At 36.6% G+C, this 26,023-nt stretch overlaps 2 protein-coding genes across 2 annotated transcripts; both read right to left on the bottom strand.

Moving 5' to 3' along the window:
- Positions 1-70: 70 nt before the first annotated feature.
- Positions 71-19,919, bottom strand: pfdn1 (prefoldin subunit 1). The gene is made up of 4 exons (XM_052104453.1): positions 19,838-19,919; positions 19,068-19,234; positions 18,842-18,926; positions 71-485 (listed from the first exon to the last, which is right to left on the bottom strand). The coding sequence occupies exons 1-4, from the start codon at positions 19,868-19,870 to the stop codon at positions 402-404; spliced, it is 369 nt and encodes a 122-aa protein (XP_051960413.1). The 5' UTR covers positions 19,871-19,919; the 3' UTR covers positions 71-401.
- A 461-nt stretch (positions 19,920-20,380) lies between these two features.
- Positions 20,381-25,632, bottom strand: LOC127627947 (proheparin-binding EGF-like growth factor). Its single transcript, XM_052104571.1, has 6 exons — positions 25,223-25,632; positions 24,836-25,036; positions 23,232-23,418; positions 22,460-22,612; positions 22,283-22,370; positions 20,381-21,385 (listed from the first exon to the last, which is right to left on the bottom strand). The coding sequence occupies exons 1-5, from the start codon at positions 25,263-25,265 to the stop codon at positions 22,295-22,297; spliced, it is 660 nt and encodes a 219-aa protein (XP_051960531.1). The 5' UTR covers positions 25,266-25,632; the 3' UTR covers positions 20,381-21,385; positions 22,283-22,294.
- Between the last annotated feature and the right edge of the window lie 391 nt (positions 25,633-26,023).

The raw sequence follows: 26,023 nt of genomic DNA, 5'->3' as shown, positions 1-26,023 counted from the left end.
ACACACACACACACACACACACACACAGAGACAGAGACAGAGAGAGAGAGAGAGAGAGAGAGAAAACTGCTTTCTGTTAAAAAGTCACCTTTATTACCATGTTAACACCTGGTTATATAATGTTTTTTCTTTACAAAACCATAGAAAACAAGACTATAAAGAAATGCCAAAATAAACAATAAATTAAAAAGATTTTACAGAATACTCAGGTGTCAGATTATTAGACAGACAGTCAACAGTACATTCATTTTTTACTGATTAACCTAAATAAACTGTTCAGCTAATAAATGACTAACTAGCTTGGTTGTCACGCATATTCTTGAATGCATGTTTAAACGAAGGACATGGTGTACAAAGGTGATGGAGCAGTATTTTTGCACGTGGATGGGTGCAAGCGTGTTTTACTGGGCCCTCCTGGACATCAACATCTCTCTGATGTTATCCTCTGCATCTTTAACGCTGCGCTCCAGGTACGTCTTCTTTTGCTGCAAAGAAAAAAACAGAAGGCAAACATACTATCAGGTGCAACATACAATAATTTTAGTGCATTACTACAGTATAAAAGGTATAGTTCACCCATAAATGAAAAATGTGTCACACATTTACGCACCCTCATGTTGTTCCAAAACTGTATGACATTCATTCGTGGAACTAAATTGTTTTAAATATTTTAAAGAAGTATTTACTGTAATAACAAAATAAAGTATATTCAATAATATAATTTTTAAATTTTTATTTGACACATAATTTTAGAAATATGCTTAACCAATGTAATGTAGGCTACTTAAGTCAGTAACTGTAATCTGTTTACAAGAATTTAAAATGTAACGTATTACACTACTTTTGACTAAAAAGTATTTAGATTACTCCTGAAGTTGAGGTTAACTGCTGATAACCTTTTTCCACTGTATTTTCCTCGTGTTACAAAGAAGAAAGTCATACGGGTTTGAAACAACATTTGAGTAAATAACAGGGTTTTAATTTTGGCTGAACTATCCCTTTAATTGTTTCACTGACTTTTTCTGAAAAATGATTTAAATCATTCACAATCAGTAAATCAGAAGGTTTCTGAACACACCACACCCTCCAATACTCCAAATGTTTTGATAAAGCTGTTAAAATTATTTGAGATAAAATAAGAAAATCATCTTTATTGGGATCACATTCAAAGACACTCTTCTAACACTATATCCTACTGGTGTGAGATGTTTTTCATGTTGATACAAAAATGACAAAATCACCTTTTCTTTATTTATCAGAAAAGACTTTATTTGCTGAAGAACAATATATCGGTTCCGTTCGAGCAAAGGTACGTGCTGGAGAAATTGTGAATGTATGTTGTGCAAGACATGTCTCAGGATGTGATCACACATATTTGGTTGACACCTGGTTAGTGGCCGAGATACTGCACAGAAACAGGCCTCTACCTGAAGTCTTCCGGCCAAGCATTGCAAAAGAAGTGAGTCAAACACAGACACAGACATACACACACGCAGAGAAAACCTTTGCCCCTAGGCAATGTAGCACCATGGTTACACCTCTCACATACACAGCAAGAAAAAAGTAAATTAACACAACAACAAAATCATTGTGCAGTATTGTGTCATCAACCACATTAACAAATCAGCGATTACTCTTCAACTTTATATGAAACCCCTACAAGGGTTTTTATAATATAATCACAATTTAGGGTTTGGTGAGTCTAGAGTCAAAAACACTAAAAGTTATGTATATTTTTAATACGGGATTGTAGTTTGAAACATGTAAAATACGCCATGTGTTTACTTGTAACCAAGCAAAACTGCACATTAGCTCACTGCTGTCTGAGAACCTCACCCTTCCTTCAGCCCCTAAGTCGAATACTACTACATCAAAATCTGAAAAATAAATTCAATAACAATATCCTTACACCTTTGTTGGATAAAGGGGAAAAAACTTCCTTTTTCGTCTTTTGAAGAACTACCAATTTAGTGGGTTTCAAGTCCACTGTGTTCCTAGTAGGGTCTGACATGAGTGTGTGTGTGAGAGTTAAAGCAGTGTTTCTCAACTGGTTTATTTGGACTGGGTCACGGACAGCAGGGAAATAGCAATGCCATGGTTCTCCCATTGAAGATATTTTGGCGGCCGCCCAAGTGATAGACTATTTAAGATTGCCGAGGCAGATTTAATGATAATCTCGCAAACAGCTAAAGCAGACATGGGCAATTTACAGCCTCATTTATCTTAAAAGCATTTTTATTTTTCATTGGATTCTTTAGTTAACTTGCATTGGGACCTAACGCGTCCCCACAAGCGTTTAACATGCTCATGGTTGCCAGATAAGAGACAAAACACCCTCAGTTTGAGATTTATACTTGCGCAAATTTGAAATATTCCGCCTAATGTTATACTTATTTTGTGCAATCTGGCAACCATGCACGTCTCCCGATCTGTAGCGCAATATTCTGCTCAAGGAAAAGTGTTATACAGCTACTCTGTGTCCATTCTTGAGGCTGCTTGTGATGTTTGGTGCAGGTAATAATTTTGCAGGTAAACCTTCTCAGTGATTAAATTAAATATAAAAGTAGATCTCGGCATCATTGACATGGGAGCAAAAGCAAGCCAGAGACGAATATGTATATGTATTTATTATTTGTGCAATTTAGAAATGTTGAAGTCTCTTCGCGCCTGTATGTTAATCTAACTCTTGCAGTATTCATTTATCATAGTCATGCAGTTGTGTTATTCAGTTGTGTGATGAAAGTCAAACGTTGACATCAACAACAAAAATAATGTCACTTGATGCATGTCCTTGTACTGGAAAACCATGAACAAAATGGTTAGAAAACCATGCAACCCAGGATACATTAAATACAGGTTATGTTTAATCTATAGCAGGTCGCCACATGATTTCCAATGTAAAATCTGTCCTGAAGCAAAACCAGTTGAGAAACACAGAGTTAAAGGGACAGACAAGAGCAGTTTGGCCTCACTGTCGTGCACCTACAGTATATGTTAATTATTAATAATCATAGGACATTACTTCAAAAGCTCACACAGCTGATGTTATTTTTCATTTAGTAGTTCATTTAACATGTAAACTAACATGCTTTAGTTATATAACATGTTATATAGTTACATTATATTTTTTATCATGTTTATAATTATGTTAGCTTTCTTATTTTTTCTATTTATTTTATTTTCAAGAGCGAGACTTTTTTTTTTTACACATCAATAAAATAAATGCTTTCAAGTTTCAATTAAAAATAATGTGTTTGCTCAAAAAAAAAAAATTAACCCTTCTGTTTTCACTGATAATAGTAATTGTGTAATACCGTATACTGTGATATTTTCTGAGACGTTTATCATAAAATCTCATACAGTTGCAACCCTAGTTCCTAGTAAGAGGGACTTGCATTGATTATTGGGTTGGAATAAGAGGTATTTAGTTTCTCTTTTCTTTACACAAATAGATTTTCCATGGAACCATTCCTGATGGCAGGCTAAAACTATGCAGAGTATGTCTTAAAAAAACTCAGCGAATTGAACTGAGACATCTGAACGCTGACCTATAAAAAGCAAGAGGCAATTGTTTGTTGAAGGGAAGATTCATTTTTGGAATCTCATCAAGCCTGTTTGCATACAAAGCTTCTTGTGTATTTCTGTATTCAGGATTTTCACCTGTGCACTTAAAGAACTTCAGAAACATTTGCAACAGGTTATCGACATGCCGGATTGTTTTTCAGATGAGGGCGAGGTTTAGTAAAACATTCCTCTGGGTTTGTTCACATCATGGCCTCTGTTTTGAAATCAGTCTGCAGGCCATTAATGAGGAGGCAAATATTCCCTGAGCAAGCATGATAGGAGTTATGACAACAGTTGATATCAGTTTGCCCATACCACCCCATTCTGCTCGTCTTTTATGGATGGCTTCAGAAAAGCTACATATTTATACTGTAGGTCGCACTGCTAGGATGGGCCAAGAAAATGTCACAAATATATGTCAGAGGGCAGAAAAACCACAGCAGTGGAAAACAATGGGGATCGGGGTGTGCAGGATGTTGCATCACCCCTTCATTGATCTCCAAGTCTAAAAATGTATGTTAAACAGATATAAGAGAAGTTTGTTTTCCTAAAATATGAGCGCCACAAACTGTAAGCACAACCTCTTATGCACACCCATAATTTTCATACTGAAAATCTTTACGGATTAAATATAACTTAAACTCTACCGTCAGGATCTGCGACATGATCTGTCAATTACCATGGAAAATCATTTTGGAAAAGCGTTTCCTGCAACACACCTGTAAAAGAAGCCAGGCAGAACCCTAAATTGATTCAAAAATGTGAATCATTCTTCTTTTTGTTATATAAAAGGTCACTTTAAAATGGATTTAGAAACCTTTTACCAGGCCTAATTTATTTTTGAACTTTACATTTATTGCAGATTTGACTATTTTAGCATACTCAGACATTTAATACTAGAATATAAAAATCAATTAAACAAATACAAAATATTATGTTTAAAACTATGATAATCTAAACAAAAAGTGTTTAGATAATATACAAACCATTTCAATATTTTTTGAGAAAATGATCTCTATCCATCTATCTATCTATCCCACAATTTTGCCCCAATTAAGTTTTCAAAAGTTTGCGTACTTCCTAAACAACTCGACAAATGTGTCCGTAGAGCTTACTTGAGATTAAACGAGACCAGTGATGTTTAAAGAACAATTTAAGGGAATACCACATGTGAGTACAGTATTTTTATTGAGCATCATTTCAAGTGTGTGAAAATACTGTATTTAATTGTGTGTTTTTAGGATACATAAAATGTTAGTGTTGTAATGAGCCTTTGCAAAGAATATAACTAGTAAACTAGTGTGTGTGAAATGTGTTTAAATGGGATTTTACTTTCTAGAGATTCACTGGACTAAAAGTCCCCTAAGTTGAAGAAAAACGCTTATATGAAAACATTTGTTATTTGATGTGTAATGTTATCTAAATCACCCTTTTGAAGTCGGAATACTTCTCCAGGCAATGGAACATTTGGTAATGAGCTACCGCTGCCACTGGAGGGAAATATCTCCAACAGCGGGTTACAAATGGTCATACTTACAAAACAGTGATAGTTGCGAATGTTTAACTTTTTTTTTTTTTTGCAGTGCTGCACCCTTGCCTGCATGCAGCACCTTTTCTAGGGCATTACAAATCTAGAAAGTATAATGTGGGCTATACTAAAGAGGTTGAGAGTCAATCCCACAATGCTTTTTTCAGGGGCTTATTTGTTTATTTCTTTAATTTGTATTTTGGGTTAGGCACACGTTTAAAGAAAAGAGCATTGAATGACGCACTAAAAACTAATATGAAAGGCAAATCCTTTGGTCACAGCTGTCCCCTGCACTTTGAGGTTTCTCATTATATGAATCACATACAAAGAGTAGAAGCTTCAGATTCAAACAGAAAATACTGCAGAAGCCTACTATAACTGTTATAGCCATGATGAGAAAGAACAGAAACAATCCTAACTTTAGACGATTGCCTCCTACAGAGATATATTGCGTTGAGTGTGAAACAATTAATCTTTTGAACACCATGAATATCCTGATTGGTTTCTATACAGCATGGGCATCTCCACTGAGCTCTCTTCTATGAAATACCACAATTTAAATCCAGATTTCTTTTATAAATCTATCAAAGAAAGCAAATTCTATATTACACACAAATAAAAATAAACTCTTGTCCAATTCCAAAGGAGACAACAGGCAGAAAGTTAGCCTCCATCACCATTCACTGTGTAGAAAAGGGATAAAGAAATGAAGGTGAATAATGACTGAATCTAACATTAAACTAACATCTCCTTTTGTGTTCCATGGAAGAAGTCATTCAGGTTTGAAACATCATGATGGTGAGTAAATCATGACAGAAGAACTATCCCTTTAAGAAACACACACACACACACACACACACACACACACACACACACACACACACACACACACACACACACACACACACACACACACACACACACACACACACACACAGTTTAAGATCAACGCACCAAATTCTGGCCTAAACCGGTTATCAAACGTATGAACCCACCAACAGCCACCACTAATGGGGGATTCCCCTTTGCCCAAACACATTGTGTTATGGAAACACGACTCTCCATGCGGATAATGATACCTCAGAAGGCCGACCTTCCCAGAACAATGTGGCAGAAGGCACAAAGAGAGGTCTTGTGGTCCTCTGTTTGCGGTTCTGTCTGACTCAAGCTGCAGAAGTTTTCATTGTTGTGGCCTGAATGGATCCTCTTATAGGAATGAAGGGGTGCCCATAGTGACATCTGAAAGTGCACAGATGACAGGGCAGATAGTCTGCGCAGACACTGCTGTAAATGAGCTCTTTGTTGTTGCCGGCTCCACTGCTGCAGGGTGACCATTCTGAACTGTCGCAAACACCAAGAGAACTGATCAGCAGCAAAGAAGAGCTACAGATCTTAAAATAATAGTTTACCCAAAATTTTTTTCTCACCCTTGTGTTATTCCAAACGTCACATGATGTTCTTTCTTCAGAGTTACACAAATTAGAAACTTTAAAGAAAGATGACGCTGCTCTTTTTAGCTGTCCGTCCCTAACATGCGGTCTAACATCTCATTTTGTGTTCCATCCAAGAAAGAAAGTTACATAGGACTGAGTTCACAACATGAGGGTGACTAGATGAAGACAGAAATTTTCATGGTTAATGTGGTGTAAACAGATTTCCACTTTGGGCAACTTAGAATATAAACAACTGGCAAAGGAATGTGGCTGCAGCTATCATTAATAATTCTAGAGAAATGGAGGTGGAAGACTTGGCTTCATGCTGTGCAAATAGCCTGAAGTGTGAACACAAAGGACAAGAATGCAAAGCATTTAGCTTCAGGGCTGTATAAAAACATTGGTCTTGTAGAAACAAAAGCTGTATTCTTACTGGTGCCACAGAAACAGTAGCGAGGTGCAGGGGTATTTAACACTGTTACTCATGCAATTAAAAAACCTGACAGAAAGCCTTTAGATTCAAGTGTATCTACTCCAATAATTACAGGAACACCCACAAAACAATGAGTAATTTCTGAATGGGGACTCATGAATTGAACCAAAGAATTAGCCAACCATAGTATTTGTGCCACTTTCGAGATCAATTCCTGAGTTCGTAAAACAGCGTCCACATTATCCAAACAAAATGTATTTTGACGTGATTCCAACCAAAAGTGCTTGTGTGAAATAACCCTAAATGTTGTTTTGACATTTGGTGGAGATATTATCCTGTGCCCCTCAAATAAGTGGTTTCTGGTTTAAGGAAATTGGGCAAGATTTTCCAACACCCCAGTCAGTAGTACATTTACATGCACTTTAAATGTTTGATTTTATTTGGACTATGACAATTATTTGTCTTTTTAAAATGTCATGGAAACACTTTTAAAACGACTGAAATCGTACCATAACGGACCTCAATAATGCAGCTGTAGCTTGGCTTCATCCAGGATTTATACACGCTAATTGGACCCCAATTGACAGAGGTGCTGCACGAAGTGTATTTAACCTGACATTATTATTCGATTATGCATTGTAACTAATGTATAATGTACACTTAGAGAGACAGATGAAAACTGTAGCTAGTCTATGTAAATAAAAAAAATTAAAAACCTGCTGTAGATTGGTGGAAAAGGTAAATGCTTAAGTAGACACAGCTTGGAGGTGTGAGACCGATCAAGTGTCCCAGAGAAGTGGGCATGAAAGAGTCATGTAAGGACATTTGTCCCCAATCTTGGAGGATGACACCAAAGCCATGCGACTTATTCTGTAGCATCTCCCTCCCACTTTTTATATTAGTAGTATTAATAACAAGCTTCTCTCATCTTACCCTGCAAATGTAGCAAAAAATAACAAGCAGAGGCCGAGAGAGAGGAGCTGACAGATCCATAAAAGCCGTGTCAACAGGTTTCTCTCACAAGCTTTACTATAGCCCCTCCCCTAATGTAGGCATTAAGCCCACCTTTATCCTTGGCCAATTATGACCTCATAAAGGAATCAGTGGTGGGTTATTGTCCTCCCCAGGAGTCATCACTTATGCATGGGCATCACGAGGGTGATGAGTGGGCCAGAGCACTGCTTAGATGCTGAGAACATCATGTTACTTTGGAACGTATTGCCTCGTCCACGTTCTGTGAATACAGAGGCCACGGGTGCCATGAGATCATTTGCTCCCTGAGGTCTATATACGGTTTCAGTATGTATTAGGTGGAAAATGGCAGCTATGCGGTCTCACTGTACACAGGCATTAAAAAAGCAGGCAGGCCTCTGAAACATTTGTGTGACTCAGTGGCTGAGTTCACAACAGTGTGTATTAGAGTGTCTTTCAAGGGCTAGTGTGCAAGTCAGCAACCGTTGATCCCCATGTAACGCTAACAATCCCCATCATTATGTCAACATGCTTTTTAGGCTCATCACATTTACCTTTGCAAGGTGAAGGCAGTGTGGTTGGATGTTAAGAGAGTGTGAAACCTGCAAATACTCTTTGCCAAGCAGCATTTTATTTTGCATTTTATTCTCTGGGAAAGTGAAGTTAAAGAGAAACTCACCGCTAAAATGATTTCCTCATCTATTGTGAATATTCAGAGTAGTCAGTGCTCGAGTTGAGGGGGGATGTGAGGGGATGTCATCCCCCTCGTTTATAGAAATGGTAAAACATCCCCCTTGTAAAACCACATCCCCCATTACCATCCCCTTTAGATCAATTGTGGCAAATACAGGACTAAACATGCAATAAAATATTGAAATTCTCAACATACCTGTATGAAAAATACAGACTTTAAATAACGGCAATTTGCAAATGGATATTACAAAGAGCCACGAGGTAATAGGCATGGATTTAGACATGTTTGGGTTTGCCAGATATCAAGAGATGCAATTCCTCAATAAAAGATTTACACTTACACAATTTGGAAATATTCTGCCAAGCGTTGTGCTAAATTTGAGCAATCTGGCTTTATTTTTTCCACTGCGTGTTGAAAAAAAAACAAAAAAAACAAACGCAAACGGGTATATCGGAGATTAGAGATGGGTTGGCCCGTCTTCCCAGTGTACATATGAAACTTAAACAACTGAAGGTAATGCAAGTTTTTCAAAAATGGTCAATAACACAGTTCAACAACATTTTTTGGCCTTCCTTTAACCTGGGATAAAGATTTATGTGTGTGACTGAGCGAGCGAGCGGGAAAAAAACGTTTTCATGATCTTTACATGAATTCTTTTACAAAATTCCTCATTAAACAAACACATAGGGTAACAGGTGTATATTATAGCCACGGATAGCATTAGGATCATTCATATGTACTGCATAGTGTATATGTAGTGGTTACAATAACTTATTTTACTGATCTCATGTGGATTCCATTGAACGAGGTAGAAAGCATAATATTTATAGAATATGCAGCGTGGATCACACAACAGCTGCTGTGAAGGCTTTCTCTTTTCTATGAAGCATTTAATAAACATAAAATTCACGATATAGGAAAATATAGACAAATCAGACATTGGCTTAATCATTTATTTATTTACTATGTTTCATCAGTCAAAACAATGTTTATGCTTCCAAAGGTTATAAGGATAACATTGTAACAGCATGAAGTGTGAAAGTCCCAGTCATATGACCTGCCTGTGAGTTATGCATGATGTAATAACTTTCTAATGTACATATTTGCATGACAAATCATTACAGCAGCCTCTTCCATTCCGAATGCATGTAACTTACACGAAATTAGAGTATTAGAAGTGTTTAGTGGTGCAAAATGCACAATTTAGTAGAAAATGGGCAAAAATGACAATTCTTTCTAAAGAAATGTTAAGTAAACAAATGAGAAACCATCAAAATATCGCTAAATGTTCACATTTTGGACCAAACATTCTACTGGATGTTGCTCACTGAAGCCTTCTAGAGATAAATCAATGGGAGTTTATTATGGCAACTTTGAACAAGCATCTCCCATGGACTTTCTCTGAAAAATTACTGAAATTTTGGGTTGATCCTCACTAAAACCTACTGTATGTCTTCAGAAAAATGTTACTATGATGCTGGAGTAGCATGGACTACTTTTGCATTCTTTTTGAAGATTGAAAGCAGAACCACTAACCAGTGCAATTATATAAAAAATTAGGGATCAAGAAAGTGTAAATTTCTCCTTTTGTGTTCTGCAGAGAAAGTAAGTCATACGGGTTTGGAACGGCAAGAGGTTGAGCAAATAAATAAGAATCGGAAAATGTGTCGTTTATCCTACACTATGGAATATGTGGCAGTCACCATGGAATGAAATAAGCGGTCATCAGTTTTGACAAGGTTCTTCTTACAGTGAGGTTGGGTCGTGTCACGTGCAGCACTCTCACCCACCGAGTCTGTTGAGGGAAGCCCTGGGCCTCATTCCAATGTCCCAAGGCCTGCATTTATTCAGGCTGATGTCATGGCCGAGCCTGGGATTACACCCAAACTGCAGCCAAAGACAGACAGGCTAAGACACAATGCAAAACACACACACTGGACCAGAAGACACACAGTGAAGGCCTACTCAACACTCATTTACTGTTCTGGGGCACATCTTTCTCATTTACTTTTTAAATGAATAGACCTAAATAATGTAAATTGAAGCAACAGATGTGTATACTGTATGCAAAGACAAAACAAGTATTTAAAAAAGTCATCATGCAGAACTACATTTGCAGTGTTCTTTTTTAGATAAAAGTTTCTTGTGCTATGACCCCCCCACCCCCCTATAAATATATTTGAACATGTGACCACCTAAATGTACACATTAACAACACTTATTCGATGTTAAGAATTTGGCCCACCCAGTCACAGTAATAAGGACAAAGTAGATACTTCCATGGGTGACGGTCCACCAAACATTGTGTGGTTCCTGGCTGTGTAGCACATGCCATGCTTCATATCCTTGAAGAATCCCAATGTTAGGAGAGTGGCTGAAGCTTAAAAGGTGCGTACACACTGCCAGCGACATCGCGCGCGCGACAGCGACTCCATCCCATTCATTTTCAATGAGAGCACAGCGACTTCCGGCGACACGAGCTGTCGCGACCATTGGCGACTAGATGTGGGCGTGTCCAGCGAAGCGAAAAAGTTGAGACAAGTTCAACTTTATTCAAATCAAGAGCGACTTACTGAAGCGACAGCCAATAGGAGAGAAGACGGGAGAGCTCACATGATCCTTCTTTCTCTCTCTCTCTCTCAGCTCCTGCAGTAACGGAAAGATGGATGAAAGGCTAATTACTGCTGTTAGAAATTTCCCAGTGGTCTATGATATGTCTCTTCCCACGTACAAGGACATTTTTAAGAAAAATACTGCGTGGAAAGGTGTAGGCCTATCTGAGATCGCGGGGATTATGTGGACCCAGACAGCCCGGCATTTGCATTTTCGCTGCAGATAAACAGCCGCTATGGCAAACAGCACGCCTTGTTTCTCATTCATCTTTGATATAAAGCATTTTATGTACTGATTCCATTTATATTTAGTAATTTCCCTCCATTCGCTTTCAACAGCAATGGAATGGCATCCGTGAATGTCATTTATAAACGTTACTAGGCAACCAGTAGTGGGAACGCCCACTAGCGACTTCACCGCCAGCCACTGGCGACCTGCAGCGACAAAGTCGCTGGCAGTGTGTACGCACCTTAAGAAGGTTCCTGATCATTTGAACTTTTTTTGGGCACTTAAAGCACTTTTACTCATTTCATATTCCAAGAGGGTGTTTACACAGAAGTCTTAAAAGGAATATTATGGGTTCAATAAAAGTTAAAGGGATATTCAAGGTTCAATACAAGTTAAGATCAATCAACAGCATTTGTGGCCTAATGTTGAGTACCAAAAAAAATTATTTAGACTTTTTTTTTCTTTAAAAAAAAAAAAAAAAAAAAGGAAAAATTGAGGTTACAGTGAGACACATTTTTGGAGGGTTTAAAAAGGCAGAAATTCCCAAATTAATATATTCAGCTTATAGTTTTAAAAAAGCACTTACATTAATTCTTCTTTAAAAACTTGTGTTATTTTAATGTTAAAGTTGTTTAAATCATCATTTTTACAGATGTGTAAGTTGTAAAATAACTTTACACAGAAAGCTTAGCAAGTGATTTTATCATGCTAAAAACATGTTAAGCATATTGTTTATGTTTTGAGCTATACCTTTGAAACAGTGAGTATTTCAATGTGTATGAATTGGACCCATTTAATTCCATTGTAAGTTTCTCACTGTATCCTCAATTTTTGCTTTTTTTAAAGAAAAGTAGGGGCAAGTGTGAGTTTATTTTTGCTGTAATCAATATTATGCCACAAATGCTGCCAATTGAGCTTAACTTGTATTGAACCCAGAATATTCCTTTAAACTCAAGAATCAGAGACAGAGTTAAAAATTGTCATAAAAAACTGATGACATATGTTAGTAAAATTTATTGCCGCAAAACTTTGAAAGATGCCAACCCATACTCTCAACACAGACTGAAAGCAGAAGTTATGGCCCTGTATGAAACATCACACCCACACAGATGAAAGGTGGAGTGAACTGTACCTGGCACCTCATGCTCTGTAATGGCCAACTAAATGTCTCACCTGTGCACAGACCAGGACTCCCTTCATCTCTTTATACAATCATATCAAGATTCTCTGATGCAATCCATCTGCACTCACATTCCAATGTCACATGGTGGCTTAAAATCAATCAAGGTAGATGATCTGTGATCAGTGACAGTAGGGAGGTTACAACACAGCTGAAATGATCTCGAATAATACTGGAAAATTACATTAAGTCTACAGTAATGTGCAATCGTAAAATGTTTTAAACAGTATATAGAGACTGATAAATTACGGATCAACCCTAAAATGTCCCTGAATAAACACTGCATTGTTAGAAAAATGCAACGGTATCTTTAAAACATGACTTTAAACTTCCACCATAAGGAAACAGACATTTCCTTCACCAAACTTAAAATAGCCTGTGATAGGTTTGGACGTTCAGTCACAGGAGGAGTCGGGAAACAACAAAGCAGTTCAAGTAAGACTTTATTTGCTATCTCACACTGCACACTCTTCACTCAAATGAAAACACAGCCTTAAAATAACTTTCCCTCATGCAAAATGCACAGAAGGGTATCAGCGTCACAGTTTGACATCTGGATGAAAGGCTGTGCTGGTTTATTAACATGTTTCATTTGTGAGTTTGCCAGTAAAAGCTTGTTGCATCCCTCTCATGTCTTTCAATTTCCAAAAAATAACTGCATTACTCTGAAAAATGTTTGACAGAGGAGGCCACTGTCTGAGAAAGCAGAACCTCCCCTGAAACTACAGGTGGCCCAACTCACTCGTAAAGAACAGCTACACACCTGAACAGCTGGCTTTTCACTCGGTCACATATGATGACATCAATGAGCTCAAGCACGATTGATGTGGTCACATCTCATGAGTTCTGAATCTTTTTTATATGCTTCATAACATATTGTATAGCTTACTCATTTGGCCAGAAGGGGATTACCTATTAAAAATGACGTGATGCTCATCTATTAACATAAATAATAATAATAAATAAAAAATCCATATATATACACTACATAATCTGACAATATATCATAAATTATGGTTTTAACAAATGTGATTTCTTGATAAACACTGCCTGAACTGAGGTTTCCATAAATGGTTTTCCATATTCAGTTACAATTTCTCCCATTCATTAGTATACCAGTGACTCGTTACATCCTATCCCATATAGGCATGATCGTTTATTATTCTTTCTTTCTTTTTTTTTATAGTAACACTTTAGGTTCCATTTGTTTTAACCAGGTTATGCATTAGGTATTACGAACAATGGACAATATTTTTTTTTCAGCATTTATTGAATTAAATTAAGTTTTGATATAACAAATGTATTGCTATATGTTTAAATTAACATTAAACAAGATTAATAAAAGCTTTAAAAGTATCCTTCATTGTTAGTTCATGTTAAGTGCTATTGTTAACTAATGTTAACAAATGGAAACTTATTATAAAGAGTTACTGAAATTATTAACAATTAAGTGTGTTTTAGAAGTTAAAAAAAATAAATCATGTGAAACCAATATTTCATTATTAACAACTCTGAAATTAGATATTTGAAAAGATTTTTCTTTTCATGATGTTGGATATCCTTATTAGTTATTGGCCCTAATGTCAGTACTACATCATAATATGTCAATGTTACACCAGGCCAGCATACCCAGAAACTCAACAAAAATAATTCAAAGAAACTTAAAAAACTTAAGAGCAATTGAAGAATACAGTTGCTAATTTATCATCAAGGCTGATGGTGCGACGATACCTACAATGACCTTCTTCAACCCACAAGAGGAAATTACCCAATACATCATTAATTTCCATATATGCCGACATTGACGTGTCAATTTCTTTTAATACAACAAATTCTTGGGAAGTCAAACTGAGAAACGCATCAGGTTTAGCAAATCACACAATTTGGACAGAGAACAAACATCTACAAAGTTCCAGTGCAAAAAATTTTTTCATTCATTAAAATCTTCAATGGACTACATTTCAGATCAATTTAAGCCATGAAAATAGATTATTTTTACAAACTAATGTGGTGTGGGAGTATGTTGTTCACAAATATTTACATAGCCAAATAAAGTCCATGAAAAAAATGCACTTTAAAAAGGCAGACTCCTCAAATAATGTGGAATGAAACATGTGGAAGTTTGTGTAAAGATACGAATATCATGAGGGCCATGTGGCCAATGTTGTTTTTACCATAGTGATGGGAACACTGATGAATGCCCATAATTTTGACCGCAAATACCAGTGCTAAAACTAGACCAGGCGCTTCCTCCTACAAACAATTAAGTGTGAAATATTGAGTGTGCTCAGAAAACTGTGGGAGAGGCATGCAAATACAGACCTGGAGGGGAAAACAGAAGTCAACCACACTGCACTAATACCTGCTGGGTAAACACCCCAAAACCACACTTTTACCCTTAATCTTATCATAAATTAATTTCCATTCAATTATTTCAATGTTTCATCAGTTACAGAAAACCATTTCAGAATTAATATTTTTGAAAATCAGTTTAGTGACGGTAGTGCCGCAGAAATTTCACACTTCAATTCTATGAAAAAAAGATTGTGGCATGGGGGGCGTGGTCATGTGTCGGTCTGCGGGAGAGAGAGAGCGGTAAGGCTTGTCACCTGGTTTGTAATTACCTCTAACACCTGTGTCTTGTTATAGTGATACGGAGAGAGAGATCGTTAGCGGACATGTCCGTCATATGTGTTTGTGTCTTTGTTTTAAGTTTACCATTAAACTATCATTTATATTATCAAGCCGGTGACAAGCCTTACCGCTCTCTCTCTCCCGCAGACCGACACATGACCACGCCCCCCATGCCACAAAGATTTAAAAAGATTAGCATCATTCAGACCAGTTTTTCCCCAACCTTTTTTCTGCCACGTCACACTTTTTATGACTAAATAATTCTACGGCACACCTCTATCCCACATAGGCTAACCATCGTCAATATCTTTCCTTTTCAAGAACTTGTTCATGTTTTCTGTCCATCTTAGTAGTGTGTTTACTTGTAATGTTCGAAATTCAGCTATGCAAAAAAGTCACATAGGTAAGCTATGCTGTGTGAGGTCACAGGTGGCAAGAGCGCTAAATGGGTAATGAAAAAACAACTAATTTGCTTCTTTTCTAATTTGTAGATTTGTTCTTGCAATGCTACAACAAATTACAGGGATGCAAACTCATGAGGAGTGAAATGGTAAGAATCACTGATCCATATTTTTGGATATTTTTTTTGAAGAATAAGTTAAAAGCACCAATTCCAGGTTTTTTTGTGATTTACGTTTATTCAAGTTTACAATTATGCAGAATTAGCTGCAAAATAAAGAGTTTTTTGGTGAGGCTTCCTTCTGTTTCACAAATGTGTTCAATTTTATTAACTGATCAGTTCAGTGACCCCTTCTGGAAATGTCACTAGGTGGCGACAAATGAGCGTCTTATGTGCTATGAGTGAGTCAGTGAATCATTTTGAGTCATTCATGACCGAAATCTACAAAAGAGACTTTAGTGTTTACGCATTAAAAGATCAAAACAAATCTAGAGTCTTTCTTCAGTCTGAGAATTATTTTTCATCCAAAAAGTAATAAAAATAATAGTGTTTCAATAACGTACTTACCTTCTCCTTTATTAAATCCTGCATGGCTACAAATCTTCTGACTTCAGTATAATAATTATAAACACAAAGCAGATCTACGGTAGCCCATTTAAACTGCTGAGCATGGCTTTTATCAGAAAAGACCACAATAATAGACAAATAATAGTAATTTTGAGTTTCAATAATGTTCTTTCATCATTGTAAATTACAGCATCAAGCGCCGCATTGCCCTCCACATGACAAGCGCTGAGAAAGAGTCACAGAGGGGCGATTTTACAAGTATGCCACGTAAAAAAGTGGGAGGTGTGCACAATAAACATTGAAATCATGTATTTGGAAGAGAGAGAAAAAGCTTGCAGTTGTTTTGATCGAAGAAAGTAATAAAAGGATTAGTTTATGTTTAGGTCTAATTGTTTTTTTGGTGAATTTAAATCAGTTCAATAACTGGAGACTCTGATATTTGTAAAAAATAAGGTAATATTTAATAAAAATAAATTATGAAACATACAATGTCTCTTCACAAATTTAGACCGTTTTTAAATATTTCTTGTTGTTTAGTACTCTCAAAGACTTTATTGGTGAAGTAAAAACGTGTGTGTGAAAAACACTGGTGTAAAGTCACTTCATAGACTTCAATTTATTCTGCAGCGCTGAGTCTTGTGAAAGACACTTAACACGTATAAATATCGCTCACTTTTGCATATTAATCACTGCTCTTCACAATCACAAAAGTGACCGCTTATGGTTTCAAAACGGCAAATTACTCAGAATTGTTTTTCATGCATTTATTTATTTTGTGGAATCTGACAATTTTTCACGGCACACTAGTGTGCTGCGGCACAGTGGTTGGGAAACACTGATTCACACTATACACAAAAGATACCATTTCGGAATTTCTTTCATACTAAATGCAAGCAAAATAGACATTATAACTAGAGATTTCCCGATCAGCTTTTTTGGCCCCCGATCCCGATACGATTTTTAAAATATTAAATATCTGCAGATACCAAGTCCCGATCAGATACAATGTATTTGCCTAGATAATAGAGCTGCAGACTGTTTATTTGTTTACAAATATAACAAAGTAAAAAAAGTGTTCAGCATCTCCTCGATGGCCTGTTTTACATGATTGGCTGTATGAGACCCACAAAACTGGCGTGCATGCAATACTGCATGCTTAAACTCGAAAGTGGAGGAAACACTCCAGTGTGCAGTGAGGCTGAGCAATGACATGGAGTAAACATCAGAGCTCCAAATGTCTGATGTAAATCTAACAGCAGTCGCATTGTGTTTTAAATCATCTCGTATGTTGTCACGAACCTTACTGTAACCTAACCTGCTCTGTTAAGGTGGTGTCTGAAATGTAGTGTTGAGACGGCAGGGCATAGTGTGGGTCCAAAAGCTCCAAAAGATGGCAAAAACCTGCATTCTCTACCACAGAGATGGGCTGGTTGTCCAAAGAATGAATTCAACCACTTTCTCTGTAATCTTTTTGGCCTTTTCGTTCTCTCGAGGATATTTTTCCTTCCTTTTAAATGTTTTGTCCATTGTTTGTTGCTTCGGCGCAGCAGACTTTTCCTGTGTTGTTTTAGTGAACTCGCCGTATTCCGTTGCATGCTTAGTTTTAAGACGTCGTATTGAACACAGCTCTATTGCTACCGCCTCGCGAAATGATTGTATTGCAGATATTGCAAGTGGATGTTGGGCAGTTTTCGCTTTCTAGCTTAAAATATTTCCACAGTGCTGACATTTAGCCATGGGGTTGTTAATGCTAAGTTACTTGTCAGTTTACATTCTGCCGCAAATTGTGCTCAGCTGACATAAATGATCGGAGTTAGGTGATTGGGCTGCCGATCCCAGACCAGTAAAAAAATGCCCATATCGGCCTATCCGATACTTGCGATCAGGATCGGGACATCCCTGAACTATACTCAAATTAATTTAAAAGCCAAATCAAACCATGATTTCGTTATGTATCATGATAAAATTGTGACATGTATCTCGCAATACGTTCCGTATCGTGAAGAGGCTGGTGATACCCTGCCCTAACAACTATGAACTGTGATTGATCGCTTTAGATATCAGACCGGCAGGGTCAGGCACCTCTTCTTGTCTAAAGACATCTTTACATAGCAGAGTTCAGGCAACTCTGTGCCTGCTCAAAATTCTGTGTAAATGGTACATAAAAGTCAGACAAAATAATGCTTGCTCTGACCTACTTTAGCCCGGAGTATCAAATCATTCTGTGTAAATGAAATGCAGCATCAGAGCAGCCTTGAAATTGTTGTTGTTGTCATGATAGAGCACATATTTCATAATTGAGTTTCATATTTAAAAGTATAATGCCATATTTTCATTAATGTCATATGTATATATTCATAATTTTATATTTAAAACTAATTCATCTCATAAAATAATTTATGCAATTGTAACTGCTGTGTTTTTTAAAGCATTTATGCCACCTTTAAACAGCATTAAACATTCTGTGTAAATGCCACTTCAGATGCAGCTTCTTGGACAGAATAAGCTGCAATAGATCCCTGACATTTAGTCATTTGTTCAAAGTTCTAGCTACGCGAGACTACTAGCTAAGATAAGTTGGAGCTCCAAACTCACCTCCAGCTCCTTGATCTTCTCATCTGCTGTCTTCTGCTTTTCAGAAAGCTGACTGCTGATCTCATCTTTTGACTGTAAAATGAACCTGAAGACAGTGAAAAGGAGGTAAAGTCAATGAACAGAGCTAAAACTAACAGAACAAACACAAACAAGACTGTAAATTCAGAAGAAGCTTACAACAAACCTTACATTCATGGGATATTTTGCACTATTCTGAATGACTTACATGCGCCCTGCCCCCTCGAACATCCTTGTGCTGTTGGGGAGTGCAGTGATCTCTGCATTCGTGAGATTTGCATGCTTCTTCACACGGCTCAACTGCTCGATCTGCAGGTCCGCGAGCTTCACCTTCTGCTGGGTGTCAATCATTTTGGCCTGCAGTTCCGAAAAAGCCTGTGACGTACAGATGAGAGGATTGTAGTAACAGTTCATGGCGACATGAGTATATCACCTGCCTAGGAGGCAATTCTGTGTTGATCTCAGCATGTCTTACCTAACTGTATGTGAATCAGAAAAACAAATGAATCTGGTGATTAAAAAAATTGCAAGGAAACATTGGAGTGTCTTAATTACAGTGCAATAACGACAGTAACTCAAAGATACAAAACGCCAAAATACCATAGTTACTACAGTTATTGTTACTAAACAATATATATATATATATATATATATATATATATATAAAAACAATGGATGATAATAAACAAAACGACAGATTCTGAAAGGACATTATACTGTTTTAAGGGCTAAATCACATTTTAACAGATTACAGTTTTACAGTAGTAACAATAATTAAAAAAGTTATGTTATGTTTGTAAACGCACGTATATATAAAAAGTAATGACACAAGGCTAGCTGTTACCACAGAAAATCGCATTGTACAGCTAAATAGCATAATTCTGCTCTAATAACAAACTGCAAACGCTATTTTAACCTGACTTTATATTATATAAAGTCGGATGTTTCCGGTGAATAAATCTGTGAATTGTCTGTTACCTTCTTTAGCTCGAGGTCTACGGGAGCCGCCATGATGCTAAGGGAGGAATGAGACACTACGCATGCGTGAAACCACAAACATCATCTCAAAACCTCGTTAGCTGCCTTCCTAAACAGCACTTGTGTTTTCGAGCGCGCCTTTGATGCCCAAAAATGCTGTCTTTATAGGTAACACACTAGGTTATATAGACGCAGCCTCATTCTTAAAATAGCGCAGTTAGAGAAGTTCTAACGTTCAACATTTAAGTGTAAATATGTGACCGTGCTGTTTTTATGCTTAAGTTACTGACTGTTTTAAAAAAACATTTATGCACAATACTACAATGTTGTTGTTTTTTTGTTTTTTGAAAGAAATTAAAATAATATAACCTTTGGACAAGATGGGTCTAATTTATACATATTTTTTGTATGTACAGGCATCGGTGAATCCTAAATAGCCCCCTCCCCCAACAACAGTCCTGGGCAAACAAGCATCTTACCCTAATGACCAATAAAACTATTGAACAAAAGACAAGTTCCCACTCCTTTAGAAATTCACAATGCAACAAGAATTTATTAAAGAAAAACAACATTAAAACATTGCTTTAAACTGCCATTGCTTGGTTGTTTGATATTAGTGGCTGAAATTGTGCCATTTTATATTGAACAAACCATAGAAATACTTTTTCACTTAATTTAAGCTACATTTTCTCAGTAATACAAAGACCCACTAAGTATAGTGTCAAAACCCCTGGGTGTTTGACATGATTCCACACACACACACACACACACACACACTACATAATGTTTGATTGCATTTATAGAGATTTGCAAGTCTGTATTTTTCCACAGTATAGCTATATGGTTATAAAAACTTTACAGACACAAATTAGAGGGTCTTCTAAATGTGCTGGTGTAGAATGATGCGCACCCCCCAATAACAGACCTATTAGAAAATATCTTGATTGCATCAATCAACAATAAATACATATGCATTAAAAACACATTTATAAATCTTCCATTGCATTCAGTAAACAAAACTATTATATATATCAAAATAAATAACTAATACACTATAAATAAATAATTACAAGAGCAGTGTTGTTTCACACAGTACTGTTGACAGATGGGATGAAGGAGAAACATCCTTTTCAAAATAAATAAGCAACAAACACAATTTGAAACTTGATTGAGCACATATTGATGCAGCTACAAAGTTACATTCATTAGGTACTGCAGTTCCTTTCACAGTAACTCAAGCACACAGTCCTCTCTCTGTGTTCTCCAGGAGCAGAAGTGCGAAGGTCATTGCTCCACACATGGAAGCGGTGTACAAAGTGTTGAGAGCCATCGCATTTTCAGGACATCTGGGGTGTAGAAAATCTTTTTGAAAAGTGTGGAGGGACCAAGGATCTTAGAAAAGTACAAAAGCAGAAACTTCTAAAAGTGAAGGGGACATGTCTCCCCATTAAAAATGACAGTCAAGCTCCAGTAGGACATTAATGTTTACTCCATAATCCTTTCCCTCCATGGGTCACATGTCACATGTCCACTTGGCATTTAAGCCTCCTGTAAAACAAACATATACACATTTATAGTAAAACTATATCTTATTATAAACAAATCAATAGAGTGAATTAGTGACATAAATCAATAAACCAAGATCATTAGGTCCGGGTTCCCAAATCTTTGGGCCAATTAATGACCATTCAATGCATTTTCCAATAGTTTGTGACTACTGTATAATTAAAACAATTATAGAGTAAAAAGGAATATTTCAGGCATTCAGCAGACTGAGGAGATATTAGCAAAATTTGACAAAAAGTGCATTGGATTAGAATTACTGAGTGCACCTTTAAAAGGCAGAAATGTGACGTTTGTAACTTTATAAAAGCACTGACATTAATTCTTCTGTTAAAACTTAAAATATTATTTAAGCTGTAAAGTTTAAATCGTCGTTAAAGAGTTTGTTGACATTACATTGTCATGGCAAAAATTTGGAAAACTGGATATAACTCCACACAGAAAAGGTTAGCAAGTGATTTTATCACACTAAAATCATGTTAACACACACACTGTTTACATCTTGTGACTATACTTCTGAAACATTAACGTTTATGGATTGGCCCCATTCACTTCCATTGTAAGTGCTTCACTTAAACCCAGATTTTTATTATTATATTTTTCAGGGAGTCAAAATATTTGTTTGTGTTAATCAACATTATGCCACAAATGCTGTAGATTGAGCTCAACTTGTACTGAGCCAGAATATTCCTTCAATTGAAAATGAGTTTACATTTACTACATATATTTGATTACTTTAAGATTTTACTATTTTCCATGACTTCTCAAAGTCTGGAAATCCAAATGTAAGGTTTTTCCATGACCGTGGGAACCCTGTTCTTCTCTATCAAACAGAATTCTTCGATGTGTAGACAAACCCGCCCATTTCTTTAAACTATTTACCTTTCTCCTCAATCACTGCTTCACCGATGTTGTCTCAAGTTTGACCTTTTCTTCACCCTTCACCTCAGTATCACTTTTTTTGTGGTACCTGAAAGACAATAATGTACACTGAATGACTTAGTCCTTCCAAAGAATTTTGGAAAACAAGAATGGTTAAATGATTTCATACTGACTTACCCAAGCAGCAGAATACCAATGATTGAGAGACACAGGAGTGACAAAACCACTGCCATGACAGCTAGAGCTGTGGTCCGACTGTAAAGTTGTTCCTCCCTAGCTACTGGTAAGGTGAATAGATGGCACCTCTCCCCCGAATAACCTGCTTCACATCTGCAAGGACCATTCAAAAATGTAAAGGTTATGAAACGCAACTCAGAAGCCACATCATGAAGACCGAAAATAAAATGGGGTTGGCCTATCAAGATTATCATTGTTAATAATAGCATGTATGACAGTAAGGAATCGGTTGACAAATGCACCATTTACCATCATTCTCTACTGATCTACTCTATAGTTTTGAACTATTCTGGACCACTTTTTTGTTTTGAATTTAACATTATATTTGTTGGGTTTCACATGGCATACTTTGTTTTACAGCCATGAAAACAATTAATGTACATTAACATTAGCCATTAATTTAACATAAGAAAATACAACTACAAATAATTTTTATTATACACTGTAATAACCATTAAAAAAAAAAAAAAAAAGTGTGTGTGATAGATATATATATATATATATATATATATATATAAAAATTTTGTTCTACTTTAGAATAAACTTTAAAATCTCATTTAAATATGTTATTGGCTCCTTCTAATGAATTGCTTGTCTTATTTTTAAGTTGCTTTGGATAAAAGTATGCTGAATGAATAAATATAAAATGTTAAGCCTTTAAGCAGATTGTTTGTTGAACAAAAGAAAGAAAGTAAAAGAACACAGCACTTACACACAAGAATGAGCATGCAAATGCCTCAGATACTGACACACTCCATAAATACAGAAGTCTTTGTATTCCCACAGACAGGGGTTCTTCTTCATCCCCTTGCCCTTTCGTTTTCCTTTCCTTCTGACTTTTCTATTGTTCTCAGTAATGGGCACCATCGACGGATGTTTGGGTTTTGTAGAAAATTCCACTGTTGAGCAATTGAGAGTGGTGATTAGGTAGATGACGTTTTAATATGGTATGATATTCTAAGTTACTGCAAAAGGCCTCAGGCCGCATCTGCAAAAATCAGTTTCTGCTTGAAAACACATTGATTTTGCCATGTTTACATCTCTTATCCATGCTGGAATGGTGTTTTCCTCCACTGAAAATTGAGTCCTTTTGAAAACGCCAACCATAAACCCCAGACTTTGGAAAGCAATTAAAGGAATAGTTCCCCCCAAAATAAAAATTCTCATTTACTCACCCTCATGCCAACCTTGATGATTCAGCAGAACACAAATTAAGATTTTTAGAAGAATTTCTCCACTCTGTAGGTCCATACAATGCAAGTGAGAATTTCTCCACTCTGTAGGTCCATACAATGCAAGTGAGAATTTCTCCACTCTGTAGGTCCATACAATGCAAGTGAGAATTTCTCCACTCTGTAGGTCCATACAATACAAGTGAATGGGTGACAATTCTGAAGTGCCAAAATCACATAGGTCAGCATAAAAGTATTCAGAAGACTCCAGTGGTTAAATCAATATCTTCAGAATCGATTTGATAGGTGGGTGAGAAACCAATCAATATATTATATGAGATCAATATTTTGGACAAATCTTTCAAATTTTTCTATAAATTCTTCTCCCTCCCCAGTCAGTCTCCATTTTAACTTTCACAATCGACTTCGTGTTTTTGGGGATTCACATTTTTCATGCTTACACCCCCTACTGGGCGAGGAGAAGTTCTAGCAAAAATGTTTTAAATATTGATCAGTTTCTCACCACACCCATCATATCACTTCAGAAGACATGGATTAAACCACTGGAGTCCTATGGATTACTTTCATGCTGCCTTTGAGTACTTTTTGGAGCATATTACGTTGGCACCCATTCACTTGCATTGTGAGGACCTACAGAGCTGAAACATTCTTCTAAAACCTTAATTTGTGCTCTGCAGAACAAGAAAGTCAAACACATCTGAGATGGCATAAGGGGACATGAGGGGTGAACTATCCCTTTAAGTTAGGAAATGGAAAACGGAGGCTTCCAATTTATAGATTAGTGTGGATATGGCCTCAGAACTGGAGGTTTACTGCCCTACAAAACCAAAATGCAATAACTATGCTACATTGAAACGGTGATAAATGGCTTCAAAATTTGTCAGGTCCATTCATATGTGGATTATAAAATGGGATCACTCAGTTCTCTCAAAATCTGAACGGAGTTGAAGCAAAGGGTCACGGGACAGATCATGGTGTAAGAAGCCCAATTAAGGTCTCAGTTTTGACAATATGTTGATACTGCGATTTGTCTTCGATTGCAGCATGATACTTTTTTATACATACATACATACATACACGTACACATATTGAATTAGGTGATCGTGATAAAAAAAAAAATTACCTCTAGGCTGATTAAGTTCATAATCCCCAGATAAATAATCATCATCAAGTTCATTTTCATCCAGGTGCGACCCCCTATCCACCTCGTGATGACCCGCTGTGCGTGTTTCCTCAAAGGTGTGAAAGAGGTTGACCACTGTTGTTCTGGGTTTGTCGCTCTCATACCTGTCCAAAGAAGCGCTACTGCACACCTTGAGTAACACTGTGACAGAAAAAATACTCTAAAATACAAGTAATCTGTGACTGCCAAAAGTCATAAACCATATCCACTTTAAAAATAACCATGTAGCCCAACAAATCAAAGTAATATTCTAGTATAAGCCTGATGCATATATTGAGCAACGTAATTTTACAAATTTCACAAAAAGCCATGGTTATAAGCACTCACCGAGATAATGAACGAAAACGACTCCAAATCGTAAGGTATCCATATTCCTTTTTAGTTCGTTCCTAAAGATTAGAAGATCAGAAGTTCTGGGCGCAAACGCGCGTGCTGGGGACGGTGTCAAAAGTCTCGCGCGGTGCGTCGATCGAGCACGACGAACTGTGATCAAGCGCTCCGTTTTCTGCCTGTGTATTTATTTTAGACACACTTCCCCCATTATGAATCACTCACCGGCCACACCCACTCAATTAAACAATACGCATTACATCCTTGAAACACTTCAAGCTTCTGAATAGGTGACCCATCTGGTCGTTTCATTCATAAATTGACAGTTAAACAATTTGAGGCGGCAGTGTTGTGACAATAGTTTTCCTATAAACCTACTTGACTTATTAAATATGCCTTCAATTTGTTCATGTCCTGGCTTGTAAAAAAGGATGTTAAAAATGTAAAACACTGCCTCACTGAGAACTAAAATACATGCATTTTGCGGATTAATTATTATTTAAGGACCCAAAAGGCTCATGGTTGAAGATTCTTCTATTTATTTTTTGGTACGTCCTCATGGATTTAGCATACATCCTGCAATGGGAGCACTGGCACCACCTTGTGCTCAAAAGTCAATCTAGCTCAATTAAATGTATGATATTTTTAAAAAAAATATAAAAATAACAAGTTTACCGTCATATTGGGATTATAAATTAAAATAAACTTACCAAAAATTACAACTGCTAATTTGGTTAGTTTCTAACTATGGCTTAGTGTTAGACCTTTAATCTAACCTGTTATTTATTGACCTAAGAA

The sequence above is a fragment of the Xyrauchen texanus genome, chromosome 34 (genome assembly GCF_025860055.1).
Source record: "Xyrauchen texanus isolate HMW12.3.18 chromosome 34, RBS_HiC_50CHRs, whole genome shotgun sequence".
Classification (NCBI taxonomy): Eukaryota; Metazoa; Chordata; class Actinopteri; order Cypriniformes; family Catostomidae; genus Xyrauchen; species Xyrauchen texanus.
Note: the sequence above shows the minus strand (reverse complement) of the source record. Positions and strands in the feature narration are given on the sequence as shown.